This window comes from Schistocerca gregaria, chromosome 2, assembly GCF_023897955.1.
Source record: "Schistocerca gregaria isolate iqSchGreg1 chromosome 2, iqSchGreg1.2, whole genome shotgun sequence".
NCBI lineage: Eukaryota > Metazoa > Arthropoda > Insecta > Orthoptera > Acrididae > Schistocerca > Schistocerca gregaria.
Window position 1 is genome coordinate 19,087,212 of NC_064921.1, and position 23,737 is coordinate 19,110,948.

Consider the following 23,737-nt stretch of genomic DNA (forward strand, 5'->3'; position numbering starts at 1 on the left):
CCCCTGCTGCCGGTTACTTGGCAGTGTCATTATATAATAAAATGTTCATAAGTTTGTTCGGTAACTGTACTCTACAGTGTGCTAGTGCCGCACAGAAGTCGTTGAGTCGTTCTGAATATGTAGAGTCTCTATCCAAGCATTACTCCCGAGATTAAGAGGTCTGCAGTAAATTTTAGGGGTGGCTGGATGCTGTTCCTGTCGCCACCTCATACCACCCAGGACGGAATAAGTGTACCCCAGCTGTCTGTGTCTAGTATAAGCCATGGAATACTGCGAACATTTCAAGTGTCTGCGAGGTGTGTAGCTGAGACGGAACGTGGGGACCAGCCCGGTATTCACCTAACGGGATGTGGAAAACCGCCTAAAAGCCACATCCAGGCTGACCGGCAACCCGCCCTCGTCGTTATTCGACCGGGCGGATTTGATCCAGGGTCGGCGCGCCTACCCAAGTCCAGGAAGAAGCGCGTTAGCGCTCTCGGCTACCCTGCCGGATAGTTCTGAATATGTAGATTACATCTGAAATAATGAACCAGAAACATGAGTTCATGCTCCTATGCTTTATAGTAGCGAGGAATTGTTACTCTGACTGTTAAAGTGTGTTGCACATCATCCATAGTCCAATCATATTCCAATTACGTTGCTGATATTTCTGACAGATATGATATAACTGCCTAATACGTTAAATGTGGGTACGGACAGTTATGTAACGTCTTCCCAGATAGTACCACAGTCTCTCAGAATATACTCTGAAGCGCGAAAGAAACTGGTATAGGCATGCGCATTTAAATACAGAGATTTGTAATCAGGCGGAATAAGACGCAGCGGTCGGCAACACCTATATAAGACAACAAGTGTCTGGTGCAGTTGTTAGATCGGTTACTGCTGCTACAATGGCAGGTTATCAAGATTTAAGTATGCTTGAACGTGATGTTGCAGTCGGCGCACGAGCGATGCGACACAGCATCTCCGAGGTAGCGATGAAGTGTCATTCGGGGTTTTCCCTTACTACCACGTCAGGAATTCGTTAAAACATCAAATTTGCGACATCTGTGCGGCCGGAAAGAATCCTGCAACAACGGGGCAAACGACGACTCAAGAGAAACGTTCACCGTGACAGAAGTGCAACCCTTCCGCAAACTGCTGCAGATTTCAGTGGTGGGCCATAAACAATTGTCAACGTGCGAACCATTGAACGAAACATCACTGGTATGAGCTTTTGGAGCCGGAGGCCTAGTCGTGCACCCTTGATGACTGCACGAGACAAAGCTTTACGTCTCGCCTGGGCACGTCAACACCGACATTGGACTGTTAATGATTGGAAACGAACTGGTCGGACGAGTCTTGTTTCGAATTGTATCGAGCGGATGAACGTGCACGGGTATGGAGAAAACCTCATGAATCCATGGACCCTGCATGTCAGCAGGAGACTGTTCAAGCTGGTGGAGGCTCTGTAATATTGTGGCGCGTATGCAGCTGGAGTGATATGTAACCCTTGATACGCCTACATACGACTCTGGCAAGTGACACGTATGTAAGCATCCTATCTGATCACTTGCATCCATTGATATCGATTGTGCATTTCGACGAACTTGGGCTATTCGAGCAGAACAATGCGACACACTACACGTCCGGAACGACTACAGAGTTGCTCCAGGAACAGACTTCTGAGTTTAAACACTTCCGCTGGCCACCAAACTCCCCAGATGTGAACATTATTGAACATATCTGGGATCCCTTGCAACGTACCGTTCAGAAGAGATCTCCAACCCCTCGCACTCTCACGGATTCATGGAAGCCGTGCAGGGATCACGGTGTTACTTTCCTCCAGCATTACTTCAGACATTAGTCGAGTGAACGCCGCGCCGTCTTGCTGCACTTCTGCGTGGTCTCAGGGGCCCTACACGATATTACCTAGGTGTACCAGTTTCTTTGGTTCTTCATTGTAGTTGCGCTGGGTAATTCTTTCTGAAGAGTAATCTTGACGGCAGGTTGTATTGGCTCTGTGTGGGGAGAAACATGCTGCTCGGAGAGTCATCACTCAGTTCTGGGATGGCGGAAGCTCAGGGATACAGGACAATGCCAGGGGCAGTGCGGGAACAGAAGACACGAAGACACGTGGCTCCAGGACGGTGGGGTGTGGGGTGGGAGGGGGGGGGGGGGGGTTGCGGCCAGCCCCCGAAGATCGTGGATTTAACTCACTATGGTACATTCACTTTCTTTTCTTTCTCTTTTCAGACCTTGACGCACGACGTACCGGCGTCCAGGAAATTGTAATTAGAAAGATTTTCTTAGGAATTCACAGGTGTTTGCGGGCCGGCTTTGAGATGACCTTTCTTTGAGAGAAGATTATTTTGGCTTGGAAAGCACTTGCCCTCAGAGTCTGAAATGGCCCGGCGCTGCTGGGTGAATGACACTGTCTCACTAGCATAGCTACTGTGTTTCTTAGAGTTCTTTAGTTTCCTGTACCTTGCGATATCTTGCACTCGCAGAAAGTAAGGGCGTGACCGGAAATCAGACGGTGACGTAAGAAAACGTACCGCGGGAGTCTGGCGCGAGCAACTCCAGTAGGAGAGTGGTTTTTTCCGTCTCGGGGAAGGGGGCTCTGTCTCGGAATATGCTTATCGACTGGCATTGAGACTACCTACCGATTCTATTGGCAGTGTGTATATTCCGTGGTGCTCCATAGGGAGGGCATTTTCGGAGAATAGGTTCTTTGGAAAGAATTTTGAGACGAGTTCTTTGGAGGACTCCGATCGAGAGAGTTGGTGCATGAAAGTGGCGACCGCAGCGGATTCTATCCTTCCATTCGTCTAGGGGTGCAATAATCGCATACTTACAGATTTCTGGCGGCAAGCGCGTGGCTGCTTCCGAGAGACAGCTGTGTACGATGAACATGTTTGCAACTTAGTGCGAAGGAGTTTCCCAAGTGTTCCATCACTCTCCGCAAGAGGTTAATTAACGCACGTATCATAATTTTGCAGTTTTGTGGTGCGCAATGACTGCAGCTCAACACCGAAAAATTACAGACAGCGTTAATGTTGATAATCAGAAAAGGGAAGCCATCGTACGAACAGTTCCATCCGTACATGTCAACTGGTCAACTGCATTTGTGCTTGGATGAGTCTGATGCCTATCTTATATACATTTCATATTTTTGTGTTCCAATATAAATTATACCCACAATTTACTCAATAAATCGATTATCATGACGCATAACCTTTCGTGTCTTAAAAATTAGTATATTTTGACCATTTAACAAAGATTAGTCTTTTTCTGTGGGATATTAAGTGTTATTTAAGTTTGCCAAATTAGTATTTGGAAGTAGGGCCACATATTTTACTAACTCATATTTATGTACTCCATTGTGCACAGATTACAGTAGTGTTTCTTAAGGGTGGTTCCGTGTCGAGTTATTCCATGGCAGAAAATAATATTATGCAATTCCCAGATTGTTATAAAACTGGGCATCTAGTAATGTGTACCCTTTCCTGTCCTTAATATGTTATCGATTCCGTTATCGTTTATGTTATATATTGTGCATAAAGCCTGTGTAAGGTAACTGAATTATTGTATGAGTTCAGCCTTCAACAGTCACTTTTGCCAACTCCTTTACAGTCTCAGCGTGATGTGTACCAGGTAGGTAGAGGCTTAATCTGTACTACATAAATGGTTTTGAATCTTCCTGTTGCTTTATATGCTAGCTCCATAACGTCGTATTAGTAGCTCTTCTTAGTATATTCATTTTTTATGTTCTAGATCTTTTTAAATCGCTTCTGGAATCTACTGTATTTAAAATTTTGTCGCCCTGAGTTACGCTAGTAACGACTGCATTAAATTCTTAGAAAGTGTACGCAAATCACGCGCTGAAAAAGTTTATTGAAACCCACATACAAAAAAGATTTTTACTCATGAAAAGCAAGAAGAATATTTTATAGACTGCTATTGACAACAAGTGAAATTTGAGTAGATCACTATACGGCAGACTATATCGAGTAGTCCATGAAAAGGGGTCACACACGCTTACTTACCAATATAAGACACAAATCCTCAGATGCATAACGGAGGACCACACTACACTACTCATGTGTGTGAGAGAGAGAGGAAAGCACTTCGTCTTCAGGTCACAAGACGCCCATCGGGACCATCCGACCGCCGTGTCATTCTGAGATGAGGCTGCGAATAGGAGGGGCGTGTGGTCAGCACACTGCTCTCCCAGTCGTTACGATGGTTTTCTCTGACCGGAGCCGCTACTATTCGGTCGAGTAGATCCTCAGCTGGCATCACGAGGCTGAGTGCATTCCGAAAAATGGCAACAGCGCATGGCGGCCCGGGTGGTCACCCATCCAAATGCCGGTCACGCTCGACAGCGCTTAACTTCGGTGATCTGACGGGAACCAGTGTACCCACTACGGCAAGAGAGGTTACCAGTAACGATGTACTTCGTGATATTCCCTTCAGGACACTTGGTTACACGCCATATGTGGCATTCAGTAAACATTATGTATTCAGTAAATATTGTATCTTTCAAGTGGATACTTAGACGCATTCATCCTATAAACACTGATACATCAAGCGATTTTCATTTGTTTTCTTAGCTGAAGGAACGCGTACGTGAAAATACGTTTACAGAAGCGGTGCTTTCTCATACGACATCCTGAAACCCATGATTCTCAGCAGTTAGGTGTATGTAGAATTCTGAAAACCATTTGAATCAGTACCATCATTTTATGAGGCATATGTCTTGCTGAATGACTTGATGCTGCCACCCACGTTTTTTCATCTCCTCTGCCAACGTCTCGGAAGAGCACTTGCATCCTACTTTCTAAATTGTTTTATTTTATTATGTTTATTTTATTTATTTTACACGTCTAGTTCCGTACGACCAGATTGTGAATAAAATCTCCATGTTCATCAACGAGTCAATACACTAAATTAACAGCAGAAAATTTAATAACAGATAAGATAAAATTTACATGAATCGTTTGCAGATGACAAGCTGTTGAGTAAAAAGTAGCATTATCTCTATACATAAAAGACAATTCTCATAGTCCAGCCCAAGCTGCTAAGGCTAGGAACATGAAGTTTGGTGAAGGTGTGGATTTTATACCAATGGTATCGTTTAAGAAGGGATTTTTTCGTAATTCCAACCCTAAGGGAATAAAATAGAGGACAAAAGTTATTTTGAAAAGTGTCAGATTTAAGCGAATTTTGAAGCTACACATACGAAAATTGCTATTCGGTTTCTCGGCAGAAATAAACTGATACGTCTTTCAGTACTTTTGGAAATTTAACCCTATGAGGGTGAAATAGTGGGCGAAAGCTTTTTCTTTGAAACTATATCATTCTTAAAGAACCACTAAAATACTTTCAAGGCTACGTCTGTGAATATTGGTATTTGACTTCTAGGTTACAAATAAAAGAAATACGTGTGTCGGGTTTTTGGAAATTGAACCGCTAAGGGCGTGAAAAAGGAGCTGAGATTTTTTATGAAAATGTTTTATTATGAAAACGTTTTTGAAGATAAATCTATCAAATTTAAATATGGCTTCTCCATCAAAAATAAAAAAAAATATATGTTTCACTGGTTTTGGAAATTTAAATCCTATGGGGGTGAAGTGGGGATGAAAGCTTTTGTGGAAATATTTCATTATGAAAGCATTTCTGACGTTCAATCTATGAAAATTGGTATTGTTAAATCTAAGAAAATTTGTAGTTGGCTCGTTTCTCTGTTAGAAATAAAATATACGCATGTCACTGTTTCGGGAATTGAGCCACAAAGGGAGTGCGGGCTGCACGATGTTGGGGCGTGAGCGGAAGACGGCCTAACGGTGTGCGGGACCGTATCCCAGCTTCATGGAGACGGTTGCGAATGGTCCTCGCCGATACCCCAGGAGCAACAGTGTCCCTAATTTGCTGGGAAGTGGCGATGCGGTCCCCTACGGCACTGCGTAGGATCCTACGGTCTTGGCGTGCATCCGTGTGTCGCTGCCGTCCGGTCCCAGGGCGACGGGCACGTGCACCTTCCGCCGACCACTGGCCACAACATCGATGTACTGTGGAGACCTCACGCCCCACGTGTTGAGCAATTCGGCGGTACGTCCACCCGGCCTCCCGCATGTCCACTATACGCCCTCGCTCAAAGTCCGTCAACTGCACATACGGTTCACGTCCACGCTGTCGCGGCATGCTACCAGTGTTAAAGACTGCGATGGAGCTCTGTATGCCACGGCAAACTTGCTGACACTGACTGCGGCGGTGCACAAATGCTGCGCAGCTAGCGCCATTCGACGGCCAACACTGCGGTTCCTGGTGTGTCCGCTGTGCCGTGCGTGTGATCATTGCTTGTACAGCCCTCTCGCAGTGTCCGGAGCAAGTATGGTGGGTCTGACACACCGGTGTCAATGTGTTCTTTTTTCCATTTCCAGGAGTGTAGTTCCTCTATATTGAATGCAGGCTATGTTGATCAAACGCACGTATCTGGTTTCTAATCGTGGTGTGTAACATAATTTTAACACCAAAAAGAATTTGATCTCAGGGTATACTGAATTAACAAAAGAACAGGAATTTTGAGCATTACTGGAATGACATGTTAAAGTTTATTTGCTGTATTTGTATCAAACCATTTCGCCAAGTATTATGGTGATTTCGGTTTATTGTTAGCAACTTTATTCTTCTATAAACCATCTTTAGGATATTCTGCCCTTTTGAGAACAATGGGTGAGAGTGTGAACTAGAGCTGTTACAGCTATAAAAACGTCAGTTTTAGTTAAGATTGCATCATGTTATTGCTGACATGTCGTCGAAGAGTATTATCTGAAAATGCTCAGTGTGTGAAGGTGTAACCTGTATCACGCTGCTGCATTTCACTGTAAGCAGAAACCGAATGAATTATGAGAATACTGTGTTAATAATGTCCGAACTTTAACATAGTACAGACTTGTGGATGGATTTTTGCTGTCTTCCGTCACAGTAAAGATATACTAGATATGTAGCGTATTGATGGCACTTAATTTAAACTGGAATCCTTGCTCCGACCCGTTTCAATGTGACATTCAAAATCCATACATATTATAAAAATAGATGTACGTAAGCACAGGTATGTATGTGTGTATGTTACACATCTCCGATACCACTGGACCGATTTCAACCAGATTGGGTACACGTATCACGTACTGTCTGGGTAGAATCGCTGTGTGGCTAAAAGTACCTGCTAATCGAAGGGGTGTGGGTGAAAAAGAATTGAAGCATACGACGCCCGAATATCCAGACCTTACTCAGCCAATATTTGAGAATGAGAGCACTTAGTGATTTACAACAACCTGTGTTCATAATTTCAAACCCTTACGAAACTTTTCTCTCTGACAACTTCAACAAAATGAAGGAAAAAAGCCCACTGCTTAATACATTTCGGCTGTCCATGCAGTAAAACTGCCACATCAGACACGATCATTTAATATTACTGGTTTCCTACCAAATGCGCATTAGCGACACTTTTTGCAGACAGTATTCACATATATCATTGACTGTACCTGAAAAATTATGACATTGTACGACAAGTAGTTCAGCAGACATGATGATATAAAAAAGTGAGATGAGTGAAAAAAACTGCCGCATCATGCATGACGATTAAATTTATGCTTTGCTACTAACTGGAAACGGCCTTGCTGTAGTGGATACACCGGTTCCCGTCAGATCACCGAAGTTAAGCGCTGTCGAACGTGGCCTGCACTTGGATGGGTGACCGACCGGTCCGCCGTGCACTGTTACCTCTTTTTGGGATGCAGTCAGCCTCTTGATGCCAATTGAGGATATGCTCGACCGAATAGTAGTGGCTCCGGTCAAAGGAAACCACCATAACGAACGGGAGAGCGGTATGCTGACCACACGCCCCACCTATCCACATCCTCTACTGAGGATGACACGGCGGTCGGATGGTCCTGATGGGCCACTTGTGGCCTGAAGACGGAGTGCTTGCTTTTTGCTACTAGCTCTATTCGTAACATACTTCGTATAAATTATCCACGTGTGCCGATAACTGTGTCTACAACATTGAATCTTCAAAGGAGAGATACTTCGAGATATATGTCATAAAGGTCGAAAATCGTGAAAATGTTGCCTCATGAATGACGTTTAAATTTAATTGCTTCTTTGATACTGACTCACTTTCTCAGCATATTTCGCACATAGTGTACACATGTATCGCTAAATGTATGTACAAAATTATATGATTGTAGGACACACAGTTCAGGAAATGTGACAACATAAAAACTGAGGTGCATAAAAAATAATTTCAGGGAGATATTAGATAGAAATACAAATGAAATATGTGTACAAATAAGCGTGAAATATGTGAGTTTTGCGGGGAGACAACAGGTAAAAAAACTCCTCGAAAACCCAGAGATGGATTCCAACCAAACTTCGTACACACGTTACTTACTGTCTGGAAAGAAATATTGTCGGGGTAAGAACCAGCAAACTCATGTTGAGGGGTGACAGTAGGGGGCAGGAAGAGATGGACAGAAAAGTGGAAGGAGTGCATGGACCCAGATTTGAGGGAGGAGGAGATGAACAGAGAGAGGGGAAAGAGGAAATGGAGGAAGAGGAGAAGATGGAACAACAGGGTGGCGGGGGGGGGGGGCGGGGGTGGCGGGGGGGGGGGGGTGGAGGGAGCAGGAGATGGACAGTGGAAGGAAAGATGAGATGAGGATATGGAGGGAGATAGGAGGAAGTATGATACGAACTAGGGGTGGGGAGGAGAGGTGGACAGATGGATGGGGAGGAGGAGGTGGACAGAAGAAGTGGATCAGGAGATAGGGGGAGTGAGTATGAGATAGAGCCAGCAGAAGGAGGTGGAGTAAAAGGGGAGTGGAGGAGATAGACAGAGATGGAAGGAGCAGATAGTGCGGAATAATAGAGTAGGAGGGAGAAGCAGACGAACAGAGGAAGGAGCAGGGGGAGGTGGGGAAAGATTGGGGAGGGGGGGGGGGGAGAATACAGTGGACAGAGAGAGTGAGGAGAAGGACATGAAGACAGGGGAAAATGGGCAGAGAAAGGGAGACGGAGCAACTGGACTGATGTAATTTAATACGTACCCAGACAACGCTGGGTGCTCAGCTAATATAGAGGGTGGAGAGAACAGTCAGGAAAGTATGTGAGGGTGCTGTGGGGGAGGCTGTGCTGAGAAATAATTATAAAGAAAAAAATTTGGTACGATGTTCCGTTTCTGAATTATTTAGTACTGAAGGTAGCCACGAAGGCAGCTGCGCGAGCAAATTCAAGCGGTCCGCCAGATACAGTGTCGCTAAACGTGTTGTTTGTTTGGTTTGCTCATACGGAACAAACGTAACTTTTCCTCACCTAACTTAAATTTATCACTGCTGTCTAAAGAATCTTAGAGAGGAGCGCTCACCATCCCAGTCAGATAAGGCTCGGTACAGAACCCTGTACCCCTGCAGAACTCCGTTGATTTGTGTAGTGGGAGCAGACCACCACACAGACAAACTGCTGGAGGACGACGGCTCACATCTGACGTCCTCTGGAGGCGAACCGGGAACTGGAACAGACAGCAGAGGAACCATAACGGTCTAAAAGTACGTTCTGATTGCTAACCGTTACGCAAATGAGCTCAATGTCCCTTTTACCTGGCATCCTTCGCTCCGGATTTCTACATTAACAATATTTTCAGAAAAATTAATCTAATTATGAAAAACACATGATAGAATGTAGTGTATTCACGCTTTCCTTCATTTAAGAGAACAACATGGATGTCTGAAAGAATAATCTTCTTCGTAACAGTAAAATTTTCATCATTTGCGTAATAATGTGAATACTTCTCAGTTGGCTTATTTCTACAGTTCCTTAGAATTGTACATAATGATACCTTGATCATGTTGCAAACTTTCAGGGATGATAGAGTAGAGTAAATGCATTAATCTGACTGAAGGCACTCTGGGCCGGAAACGACCGAATCGAAAGTAATCAGCGAAAATCGTTCCCGTACCTCTGACAATTTAATGCATAACTAGGCACTGTTGTTGCTAATACTGTAAGGTAGGCAGCTTTCGGAGGTGGCAGTCTGCACTAAAACAATCATGAGCTCTGAAACGTATATCTTAAGATGTACGAGCGCTTCACTATCCGCGGTACTGTGAAACACATCTCTTGTACTGAAGTAGTGGCCATATCTCTGAAGCAATGAAGTCCATGTTTGCCTTTTCTTTGTCTGTACAACCACCTCTGAAGTTTGCTTAACGTACAATCTTAGCAGCAACAGTAGCGGTACATACATTCCACTGTTAGAAGTATCTGAAGAGTTTTCGCTTATAAATCTCAATTTGGTCTTTTCCGGACCAGGGTATTGCATTTACCTCTCTTCATCATCTCTGAGAGTGGGTAACATCATCAATGAATCGCCCTTAAAACATTATTTATTGTTATCCGTTGCTGCTGTTACAGTCTTCAGCTCGAAAACTGATTTGATGCAGCTCTCCTCGCTACTCCATCCTCTTCATCTCCGAATAACTGCTGCAATGTATAACCTTGTGAATCTGCTTACTGTATTCATCTCTTGGTCTCCCTCAACGAGTTTTTATCTCCCCCCCCCCCCCTACTTCCGTCCAAAATTAAACTGACAATCCCGTGATCTGTGATCCCGTCAATCAATCCCTTCGTCTAGCCAAATTGTACCACATATTTCTTATCTCCCAAGTTCTGTTCGGTACCTCCTCATTCGATACGCGATCTACCCACCCAATCTTCAGCGTTATTCTGTAGCAGCACGTTTTAGAAACCGCTACTCTCTTCTCGTCTAAACTGTTTTTCATCCACGTTTCACTCCCATGCATGGCTACACTCAAGGGATATACCTTCAGAAAAGGCTTCCGAACCTACTGTTATATTCGACATTAATAAATTTCTTTTCTTCAGATATACGTTTCTTGCCATTGGCAATCATCATTTTATAGGCCCTTTATTTCGGCCGTCATCAGTTCTTTTGCTACCCAAATACCAAAGCTCATGTAGTACTTTATTTACTAGTTTTCTAATCTAAATCTCTCAGCGTCATCTGATGTACTTCGACTACATTCCATTATCCTTGTTTTGCGTCTGTTGATGTTCATCTTGTATACTCCTTTTAGGACGCTGTCCATTCCGTTCAGCTGCTCTTCCAAGTCCACTGCTGTCTCTAGCAGAATTACAATGTCATTGGCAAATCTGAAAGTTATTATTTTTCTTGCGTGAACTTAAATTCACACTCCATATTTTTCTTTGGTTTTCTTTACTGCTTGCTCAGTGTGCATACTGACTAACATTGGGGATAAGCTACATCCCTCCCTCTCTCCCCTCTCAACCACTGCTTCCCTTTAATGCCCCTCCCCCCCCCCCACCCCCCGAATCTTAACTGGCGTCCCATTTCTGTACATGTTGTAAATAGCCTTCCGCTCCCTGCTACGTTTAGAATTTGAAAAAGTGTTCTAGTTGACATTGTCAAAAGTTTTTTCTAAGCTCTCTCTGAAATTCAAACTGATTTTCCCCGAGCGGCTACTGCCAGTTTTGTCATTCTTTTGTCAGGAATTTCTATTAGTATTTTGCAAACAAGACTAATTAAATCTACAGCTCATTAATATTCACACTTGTCAGCACTTGCTTTCTTTGAAATTTGGAATTATTATATTCTTCTTCCAGTTATAAACGTTACACTCATTTTCCACGGCAAAGTCTATTAAAAGTGGGTGCATATATATGCACATAAGCAGACATGTCGGAAGCGTCATCTTGTTGGATTGAGTAAGGATTAGACGCTACAGTGTTCTGTCCGTAGGCCTGTAGTCAAGAGATAATCCACATTACAGACATCCCATAAAAGCAATATTAAGTTCACCGCTCAAAATATTATTCATGTCTCTAAAATAACACACTAATGGCTTCTTGTGCGTTGTAAATGATGCAGAAATTGTATCAGCTGGTTATGTGATCCTCGCACCTCTGACGTAAGTCATGGCAGTATTTGCAGCACACGGTTATCTGGAATCAGTGCTATAAAGTGGGTGGACATGTAGTCACCACAGAATGGTAGAAGGGAGCTGCCATGTTTGGACGTGTCCCTAAACACATTGTGACCAAAGATTACCGATTTGTTGGTGTATTAACACAGACTGCCCTTAGTGTCTGCAAGGAATGATGTACTACTTGCATCCACGTAACATGCCATAAGAAAAGTGGCTGAAAAATCATCGTTACATACAAGCACTGGAGGTGAGTGTCACGCGCTGTGAATGATAACCGGTTTCAAACCCGTCACGAGTCGCTGCTGGCCCTGATGCACGTCCATCTCAGTCACTTTCCGAGCGAATTAGGCCGAGGGAACTGCATGCAACGGACATTTGGAGTCGTCTACCACGAAAAACTCTACACTAGCACATGAAACTGCAAGTCTTTATTTGGGCAGACAACACAGAAATGGACAGTAGCTGGCTGGAGACATAGGCCATAATATCGCTTCTTTTCTAATCACCCGACCTTAAACGCAAAAACAATACATTGAACTATTTCGAACAACAGTTGAAACGTAACAATGAACATTCCAGAAATATAGCGGCTGTACGAGATCTCCTCATCGATAAGTCCTTCAGCTGGATGCGTTGTACCTCACAAAACTTGTGGAATCTCTTCCGCACACAAATGATGGTAGAAGATGTATTACAAGGCATTAGCGTGATTCCTCCAGGGATTACAATTTTTTGTGCACTGTACTTACATAAGAACGGATGTGCTCGTTACCTTTTTTCAGATCCTATGTGAGATGATTATAAATCGCGTGGTAATTGATAAACGCAAGCCTTTTTCTCGTTTACACTCTGAATTGCGCAAGATAATTGCAAGGTTATCGTATCCAAGCATCGTCAAAATAAGACAAAAATGTTCCGAGGCCAGTTGACATAGATAACATCAATTCCGTAACAGAGCAGGCGAAGCTGGTCAACCTCGTATATCTTTTCATTGTAGCCGAAAAGCCAATAAAATGGATTTTGCTGAGTAATGGACAGGCTTCTGGACAAAAGTGAGTTACTTTAAGCCTTTATGCAGCTGTTTCTTATTCCTGGCACTGAGTTTGTGAACAGAATCCTTCGTTTGGAAAAGACGCACATTATTTATGACTAATTTCACTAAGTGACAAATACATCGAAAAGCAGTAAGCATTATGCCCAAAGCCTTTATATGGTTTATTCAGTCTTACTCCGTAATTGCTATATACATTACATGTTTTTGTATCTGGAATACCTTAGCTTGATTTGAGTTACTCCAAAACACGATACCAAATTACATTACGGAACTCAAATACAGAAACTATGTCAGGTTTTTATAGTTCTGAAGTTAACCGGTAAATAAGATAATATCACTTTCTTTTCCATCTATTTGCCTGTCTGTCCGACTGTTCAAACTCTATTTCTATCAGTGATGTGTAGGCGTACTGAATTGAAACTCACTTCACACATTAAGATCTACGGTTCCTTGGTGAAGTACAAAAGTGAAGCTTCTAAATCAATGCACTCAAAAGATACGGCCACTAATGACGCATATCTTGATAGTCGCAAACTCACTCATCAAAACCTATAGTGCACTTCCCGTGAAAGTTGGCAAGAAGCAAGAATTCATTGTAAAAGTAAGGGAAAAATTCTAAAAATTGTGAATTTGTAATTATATCACAAATCATATGTTATCTGACTGTCTGTCTGTCCTTCCTCAAGAGCAGATAGACGAGTCAAGTTGAAATATATGTTACATACTAAGGTCTATATTCACTTGCAGGTGTAGTAGTGTAAGAAATATAAGCTTCTAAGTCAATGCAGTCGAAAGATACGGCCATTTATGTTACCTTTTTTTTATAATCTCAAACTCACTCATCAAAACCTACATGAGACTCTCCATTGACCTAGAATCATGAAATTAGTCGAGAAGCAATGTTTCACAGTTTAACCGAAGCAAAAGATCCAAAAATAATTATCACCAGAGTGTCTGTGTGTCCGTACGTGTGTTAAAACACCTTTCTCTCGCAAAAGGGTGCAAATTTCAAGTTCAAATTTCTAAGGTTAACGGTCCATTGGTGGTATAACAAACTTTAGATTCTAAGTCAATGCAACTGAAAGATACGGCCATTTATGTCGCCTATTTTGATACTCAAGAACTGACTAATCAAAACCTACAGGGTGACGACAAAATCGAGAAATTTCCCAAGAAGTAAGGATTCGCTGTACAACCAAATGAAAACAAATCCAAAATTGTCAGTTTGTAATTATATCACATGAAAAAATATTCCTTTCGCCTTTTATTATCCGACTTTAAACTTGAAATTAAAACTTTCTCGAAATTATTGGGATCTATGAGACTTACGTCTTGTCAGTATCAATGTCGATAATCGCCGAAGTCTTCGATTCCCGAAGTGAATGAACTCTCTATATACTTCATAAAGTTCTTACAGCACCCGCAGTGCGTGAGTCCTACCCGCACCTGGCCATTTTTTTTTTATTTTTACGTTACATACACCTGCAAGGGTTCGAATTGCAGACGAATATTTGCCTCAAATACAGCGCTATGTTGAACCAGATATGTTCGCTACAGTCAGTCAAGTATAACGAATGTAAAGCTCAGTGTCATTATACAATAGAGCAATGAGTAACCCCAAACTTTTTTCACAATCTGCGACAAACAGCATTTGAGATGAGTGGGACGCTCGTGCGAGTGCGTGGTACAGAAAACGTACGAGTAAAGATATTTCGGGGCAGACAGGAAATGGCTCTGATGTGCCACGTTCGAACTGACTTCCAACAAGTGTAACAATAAGCTACAGCCAGAAGGTGTAGGTGATGCCAGTGACTGTCATCAAGAGTTATATCAGAGAAATTGATCATCAGGTAGATAATTTTTGTATAACTTCTTAAAATATTTCTCGTCCATATATTGGCGTCAACGGTGTTCACTCCAAAGCCGTCAGCTGCGCCCACATTAAACTAACAATGCCCAGGTTACACGCAGTTCTCAGCTTCATTATGCCTTTTTAGTTGAAAGTGTTATTAGATACTTCGATCTGATTAGCTTCCTTTATCACGATATCCCATAAATCGTAAGCTCTCGTGATGACAGAGCTGCCGATCAGCGCAATGTTTATGTCCATTTATCAAAACATGTTCAGATACCGCGAATTTATTTATGCCTGGCGTAGTCTCTAAAACCAGTGGTATCTCGTGTATACAGTCTGCCCGACGTAACGCTGCCTGCACTCAGGCCGTACTTTGCAGACGCCAAGACTTCTGAGGCGTACATTATCTTGCACGGACCTGACGTGTTGGCGTACTTTAACTGGAGGTTTGAAGACAATGGCCACTGTGTCTCTTCAGGCGCCGGCTAATCATACCTTTCATTGTGTTACAGAGCGGCAAAAGCATAAGATTTTTACTGTCCTCCACTGCGGTGTTATTGTTCAATATACACTTTCCTGTCTTACATTTCCTATTATTATCTTGCTACTCATGGAGTATGCCAGTGCCTCTTGCAATTTAGTGTGCAGTGTTTCGTCTCACTTCCTCCACCACTCCTCAGTTCATTCAATACACTTCAATAGGCAATAAGCCAGATAGAACAAATTTTGTACCGTTTATTGCAGTAACAAAATACTTATTTCAGCAATATCCCGTAAATTGTGGTGCCCCAGAAAGCACTTTAAACTGTTGACCTCTGCCTTCGACCTTCTCAAGACACGAGTCTTGGTACAGGCCGTTAAACCCGACTCAGTGAAATGACCGATGGGCGCCGTAAGCTTCCGTCGGTAGCCACTAGACAATCGCAAACGAGAACACAGCTCTTAAGTGCCCACGACACACCAGCCACATCAAAGCACTGTGCGAGCTGAGCATTTCTCCCGTAGTCACAGACTGGAAATACTAGCCCCTTTACCGACGACACTAAAGTGTTATAAAATACATTTCCGCGTAATAAATCAACGCAATGAGACTTAAGGTAAATGCAAATAAAGTGTCCTGCCTATAGCCAGTCGTGACAAGTGGCAGATAAACTTGGTATAAATGGAAGGAGGCAAGGCGCACGGCTAGTAAGCAACCTTCCATTTCTACAGACTCCTTTCCATGTCTTTAAGTTCGGTAGCTAAATGGACTGATAGTCGAATATCTTTAGGTATGAAAGAAAATTTCATTTGAGGAAATGACAGTGATTTGGATCATGATGAACTGCGTCATCCCGAATAATGAAACGGCAGAATATAACAGTTCGTTATGGGACAACATCTTACAGAGTCATCCTGCCTACAAATAACCTTGCGATTATGAGATTCCAAACGAACAGAAGCATGAATCGGGTAGTAGCAAGCAACTTACGAGGCGAGAGAGCAAGAGTCTGCAGCTGTGTACTTCCCGCTCGTAAGACGGTGAGTTTTCGGTGATGTACAGTCATGCTCAAAAGTATCCGAACTACCTGAATTGCCTTTCACCTGATTCACATGCAACCCACATAACGCAGCTGTCTAGCAGGTCCTCTAATCGCTCCTTGGTACAGTCGTTTGACTATTGAAAATGGTTCCCACAAGTCACCACTAGAAAACTCTGCTCTGTATCGCAATAACTCAAGATGTAAAGAAATACCACGAGTCTACAAATATCAGGGAAAACCTTATCACAGATAAGACTGTCCTTAAGGCTTGTAAGCTCCCATTTATTGCAATAAATGACCTATGTGAAATGTTACCACTATCATTATTGCATCAGATAGGTAATGCACGTAGTACGTTCATCGTATTCTTGATTTCCTCTTCAAAGTAACACATCGTACTTGTTATTTAACACAAAATGACATTAAAAATTTACATTATTCACTAGCAGCTAATTGAGAGTATGTATGAAATTCAAATGACACGACGAACCGCCTCGTTCTGCATATGGATTCAAACCCAGGTCATGCAGACTAAGATTTCGTAACTGACGGAAACTAACAGTCATTCCTGACTAACCACACAGAAAGTGACATGCCTTGATTTTAGACAGCATCAGTTAGCAAATATCACCTTTAAATTACATATCGCAAACATTTTTAAAGGACTTGACTTCCTACCCTGCATCTATTGTCTCTGTTAACGAACTACGAGAGATGTTAAATATTGCTCCTTCACAATTAACTTACTTGAAATTCCGTGATGTAAAACTTTGTGTTGGACAGGGATTCGAACCCAGAACCTAATCGGATTGTTATCGAAGCACAATCAACTGTGACGCATCGGATTTTCTCGGCAGTAGCTAGATGTTTTAACTGAAATGACGACACGAAACATTAATTTTTTGCTTCGCAGGACACCAACCCGGCACCTATCGCTGTTAAATATGGATTTGATACACCAGGAAAGACATGTGAGCATGTTTGAACTAGAAATAAAAAACGACGAGTTCAGTGCTGACTGGGAATCGAACCCAACACATATCGTTATTGACTACACACAAACAGACGTCAGCTACCGAATTTTTCTCCACCAGCAGCTCGGAATAACATCCTTGAACTTACAGTGATCTCTCAAATAGTTCTGTGTCTCACTGGGAGTCAAAAACGTCAGATATCGTTAGTGCTGACAACGAATGAAAATTCATTAAAAATCAAAATTATTATCCACCAGCAGATAGGTGTTCTCATGCTAGAGTTTGAAATTACATAATGAAAACTTTAGTACCGGGACAGAACTCGAACCCATTCACGCGCAATATGTGGAGATGTCGAGGAATCTGCAGTTTTGAACAAACAACAAATAGTAGTCGAGCTGTATTGTCACGAAGGGATCAAATTCCGCATTAAGGGCGGTCTGAATTGCATTCCAAGTTCAGAACCAATTTTATCAACATGTAGTAGCTCAAATAAAAGATGGAGTAAGTGTCCTGCTACCCTACATAGCGTTTGTTTCGCCACTAGAAATAAATAACTAGTATAAGAAAGGTTATTCGTGATAGAGTTCCCACATTTCGCCACTCCTGACTTTATTGTCATTCAATCTAATGTCTACTTGGTAGAGGAGGAATATCATGTTTAATGTGAATTTCAGACCACAATGCCATTATACCTTCTTCCCTTGGCGTAGCCAGAAGAGAATAGTATCTGTCTCCCAATACTATAAACAATCGGCAGAAGTTGGAATCGAATCCAGACCACCATCATACAAACGTACCATCGTTCCAACAGACCACCAAATACTCTTTCCTGAGGCTCATTTTTCTATCATAATATCATTGCGGCACACAAGTTGAGAGTTCTGACACGTAGGCTCCCTGTAGTGGTTTGGAGCATGTTCAGTACATTCATTTACTTGGTTGACCGATTCGCCATGAACTAGCTGTCTCGGCTACCCAGTGCATGCTGTTGTTGACGTCTGGAGCTGCAACAGCTACATGACAGCTAGCAGCATAACGGTAAGCGTCACCCAACGTAGATAAGACGTCGCGAATTCTGTTACATTTTTTAAAACGCAATTCTGTTGTCTGCTGAAGTTATCAATTTAATGGAACTTTGAACATAATTCCCTTCACTTCTCAACCCAAAATAGCCGTATGTGGTTAAAGGGCTAACTTCTGGGACTTTTTTCTCAGGTTTAATAGACGGCCAGGCAGCAGATGCATCTCGAAGCTTTTGTATTATGTATAGTGAGAGCGCATCGTGCCAAAATAGTCAAAAAAGTATTTTCTACATTAGCTGTCGTCTGGTAGTGGCATTTTATTCTTCTTCAAACCTTGTTTGTCAGCTTTAGCTCAGAAGAAATTTTCTACATGCATGTAATCAATAAACTGCATGCGCATTGTCAGACTGTTACAGATAACATCAGAGAAGTAGCACATATCGTTGATGATTAATTTCTCTCTCAGGTTTGTATTGTTTTAACAACAGTAAAAGAAACCTTGCTAAAATTGTGCACTGTATTATAAGAAATGAAATAAAACTACCCACGATAACCCAACGGCGAAAGTCTGTTTTTATAAAACTGAGTATCGGTACACAAGCGTGCCTCTATCGGCACGAATTAGTAAAATGCTACTCACATTTAGCTTTCGTTTGTGTAATTGGTATACTGTGTCATACTCAACAGGTATGCAAATGTGGTATCTCATAAATAAAGTTATGTATTCCTAGAAACCCAGAATTTGCCTGTCAGCAGCGAAGAGGCGTTACCAGTTGTGCAGCATTGTAAGTAATTTTCTTGTGATTTCCTTATCGATGTTTGATCTGACTGCTTATAGCTCTTTCACAGAAGGGGTAAAAACGTTGCAGTCTGCGAGACTGGAACTGCGACCGTAACAGACGCTTTTTCATAGGCCAGCACATCCACACATAGGTATGTGATGTTCTTTCCTAATACGAGCCCAACAGTGGCTAAAACTCGTAAACCGCGTTTTAAGGGGCGAGATTAGTAGCGATTTCCAAGTGCGACAACTTTCCTGGGCTGAAAACCGTAAATTTTCAATGTTTTGTTACACCTCAAGCGATAATAACTCAGATTATTCAATGGAAATAACAGGAAAAATCAAGTGAACTTTGAGTCTTAATTCCGTGTACACCAGGAAGTAACTCATCGATCACAGAGTTGCCAAACATACCTTGCCTTGTTGCCAAATCTCAGTTACAGTACCAGCAGGAAGAAGACGAACCGATGTGATCCTACAGCGGGCTTGGAAGTGACCATAGCTGGCGTCTCAAAGACTTGGCTGCTACGGCCTCGAATACGTAATGCGTCTGATTCGCATTTCTGTAACTAGGTTTAGGCACTGGAGCGTAGATATTAATAATACCCAGAACTGACTGCAAACGAAGCATCATAAATCAGTAACTCTCACAGTCGTTTTTATATTTCTTTCGTAACCGTACTCAAAACTAAGAAACTCATTCACGGACGTTTTCGTGCCTCGCCGATAGTCGAAAACACCAAAGAAATAAAAAAAAGAGTGTGTGCGTGTTTGTGTGAGAGAAAGAGAGAGAGAGGAGAGGGAGAGAGAGAGATGAAAATAGAAAAGAATGAGAGAGAGGGTAAAGGATTGTTGTAAAGAAACTGCACTGTTCCAAGAGATTCAGATCCTCGCAAGAGGAGATACGAATACGAATCACAGTCCAGCATCAAATTTTTCTACGACTCTAGTTCAATCAAATTCAAGTAAAATAAGATCCCTGTTCCTTTAAATGGCTTTCGCTTCATCAAATGAAATAAAATTTTCTAATGTAAGTAAGCTTAGTTTACTGGCGCCAATTTTTCTGTTTACCATGACTTCCGCCTGTGTCATTTCCCAACGTAAACCACCTCTGCCCAGTTGGTAATGAAGGAACGTGATGTTTAATGTGGATTCTGTATTATAACGTCTTTCTCTTGAGGTTACCAGAGGTTAAGTAAATCTGTTTGTACCCCTTACAAGTAAATGCCTCGAGCCACGCATTGCATATGTGGTAGTTCGTTCCACCAGACTGTTGTGGCCGCATTTCCCAGCCAAAGGAGTGTGCTGTAACGGATGATGTGCTTAGCTTACAAAATTAGTTACGTTGGAAAAATTGCGAGTCTAGTAAATGTGTAAGTAGATGCAACCTTCTGACACGGAGATTATGCTATTCTCATGTCAGAAGGATGTAAAGACTTTTCTAGGCATCATAGCATCGATGAAGCCATTTTGAAAATTTCACTAATTAAGGAAATTACTTAGTTCGAGAAAATCCACTGTGAAGTGTGAAGTTATCGGATAATTCGATTATTATCGCCATTATTACTATCATTTTCTTCATACCGCTGCTGGAACACATGCTTGAAGATCATTTAAGGCCTTTTGGACATTATAGAAGTAGTTGCCCAAGAGCAGGTTCTTTCCCTGTCTACGGAATCCTTTTTATGTTAATATCAAACATGAGCAATTACTCGTAGATTACATTAAAGCTAAAGTAATACATGAAGACGCTACTTGATAACAAAAACGCTCTGCTATTCTTCATTTACTTGCGCCTAGAAACGGCTGTCGAATACTACCAAACCAAAAGCCAAGGGATCTTACTGCCTTCCGATATACGTTGCTGTCAGTTTTTCCATATGATTCGGTCGACGTGACCTGTTTCAAGTTCCGTAGACAGAGAATGTTTTAGAAAATCAATTGTTTTCCTTTGCATTAAGCAGAAAAATTTTCATTCTAACCTACCTCAGTTCAAATTTTTCGCAATATTAGTTCAAATTTAATATTCGCTTCTATAATGTAGGAAAGTATTTCACAATTGAAAAACCCGCATCCGACTCATTGACCTTACACTTACTCGCTGACCATGAATTCTAACTCTGAGTGATACCAGTTTAAGTAACCTAATGTAGCGAAGACTGCCAGTGCTCTTTCTCACCGGAAAATATGCAATTCACTCATTGGGCTCCATATGTACACTATAACAGTAATTTCTGTGTGTATGCAAAGCATACTGATTGTAGAATTTAGTGGTGCACTCTCTTTCACTTCTGTATACAATATGCCTGACCTAAACGGGCGTTTATCATTACAGGCCCTGGGCGGTGCAACATCATACTGACAACAGTAATGTGCTTATACTGACAACCTCAGTGCTCATTTTACCGGATTTTGTAATCATTTAAATGAAACAACACGACCTTTCAGTAGTAGACATTTTGTCCTCCTTTTCCTTCTGTGAAATTTGTTAGTAATCATTTTGTCTTCCAACCAGCGAAATGCAGCAGAGTACGGCCGGTAAACGATTCACAAACCACTGTTTAGTGCCATTAAGACGATTTGTTTAAACATTGGCGTAGCTGAAGGAATTTAGTTTCTTCTTACATCGTTTTATGCAGCAACGTTCACAGATATCTCAAATAGGAAAAGCTCTTTGTCCAGGTACGTAGGTTGTAAAACAAACTTCCCACAGTTTGTGTCAGGCTGATCTTTTAGTCTGATAGTACTGTGTATGTATTTCATCTAAGAGGCATCACAAGTAGTGTTCTTGTAGCTGTGGGAGTAATTGGTTGAAAACAAGTTTAGCACCAGTATGTACAGCACTGCTAAATATTGAAAATGCTTATCAGCTTAAGTCTGATTTCATCCACAAACTGAGGCGTATTTATAATATTGAAGCTAGACTGTGTATCGTTGTCTTCCTTGAGTGGGCATCGGAAGGCGTTTGCACACGTATACGTGTAAGGCCACCAAAGCGATACGCAAGTGCCAACGCAGGCACAAACGAGAGATCCTTAATTTTAATGTCAAGCAGAAACCACCGTAGTAGCTGAATGGTGCCGAAGTGATAAAGAGCAAGACTACTGATTTGATGGTCTCAGGTTCAGTCCCTCGTCAGGCCCATGATTTTATGTGCCATTTTACACTTATTTCCCCTCAGGTCGTGTTTATTGATGTGAAAAATGACGAGTTGCACTGTGGTCCGAAAGCCACGTTAAACAGTGCGTTCCCCTATTGACTGGCTAGTGAAGTCAACTCAAAGGTCGGAGGAGAGGAACGGCATGCCACCTCCAAGAAGACCGTGCCTATCAAAGCACTGTGGTGTTCAAACCAATTTTCCGACTGATGACTGCTTTCCTTTCTATGGCTTCCAAAGTTATTGATCTTCGGGTTATATTAATATTTTTGGGCTTTCATGCTGTAGCTTTGAGACCAGTAAACGTAAGTAAACAGCCGACCACTGTCACCGTTCGAGTTGTCAAGGTGGTAGACGACGATGCTGTCGACCCCAGTTACAGTTTTGGTCATGGCTATGTTTCAGTCGAATACCTCTATGTGACTTTCTGCATATTTCAAGATATACTGTTATACACTTGGTACGCATCCAAATTGATATCTGATAGAGCTGTATTTAGCAACATGAATCAGATATGTTTTCCGTGCAATATATCGGACAACACGTCAGTGCAGCGAGATTTCGTTTGTGTGTTGCACATGGTGCAAGAAATATTTGTGTTTTGCTTCCTTATATGATAGGTGTCACCCCATTGAATGCGAGCAAGCTCATGAATAGACTCTCAATAACTGGAATTAGGCAATAATACACTTAAAAGTTGTATTTTTGCATTATGTATCCCAATGAAAATAACTGTAAACAGCTTGAATACCTACTTGCTTATTATTCGCGCTTCTCGATAGTTTCCTCAAAAAATAAAAAGAAAAAGAAAAAGAGCGAGAGAGAAAACAGAAATGTATTTCAAATATCAGCTCGGTTACGCCATGTTCGTCTCATGACGTAAAGCAAATATAGTTGATAGGTAACATCTCGTTGTACTAGGGAGATGTATGGCTAGAGGGTTCTTTCTTTTCTCTCTGCAAACAGCCAGAACAGAATTCAGTAACAAAGTGGTAAGAATACATATGTAGTCGGCCAATTAAACAGCATTTCTTGGCTATTTTGTTAATCATCTCAAATTCAGTAAACATCCTTGTTTACTGATTTGTTATTACTACCATTTTTATTGTTATCCGTCACCTCGCAACAGCTTTCCTATCACTCATTGCTGCCGATGCACGTAACGAATGGATGAGGATGAATGGAATGTGGGATGTTTCGTCACGAAGAATATGTTCAGGATAATACGAAAATCTCAATAAGTGAAGACGACAACAGGATGCCGGTGATACAGGCAATAATATCCAACTATTTCTGTCGACTTAACACCATGACTACAGACAAACCGGCGTCTTACTGTATTTTGATTACAATTCGTTAG

The 23,737-nt window shown here is 42.0% G+C and overlaps 1 protein-coding gene across 1 annotated transcript in view; it reads right to left on the bottom strand.

The window, feature by feature from the left end:
• The window catches only part of LOC126334107 (Down syndrome cell adhesion molecule-like protein 1 homolog), a 102,957-nt gene that overhangs the window by 58,721 nt on the left and 20,499 nt on the right, over positions 1-23,737 (bottom strand). Inside the window, exon 4 of the mRNA XM_049996798.1 lies at positions 9,410-9,553. Coding sequence (XP_049852755.1) covers positions 9,410-9,553 — 144 coding nt within the window. The remainder of the gene's footprint in view (positions 1-9,409; positions 9,554-23,737) is intronic.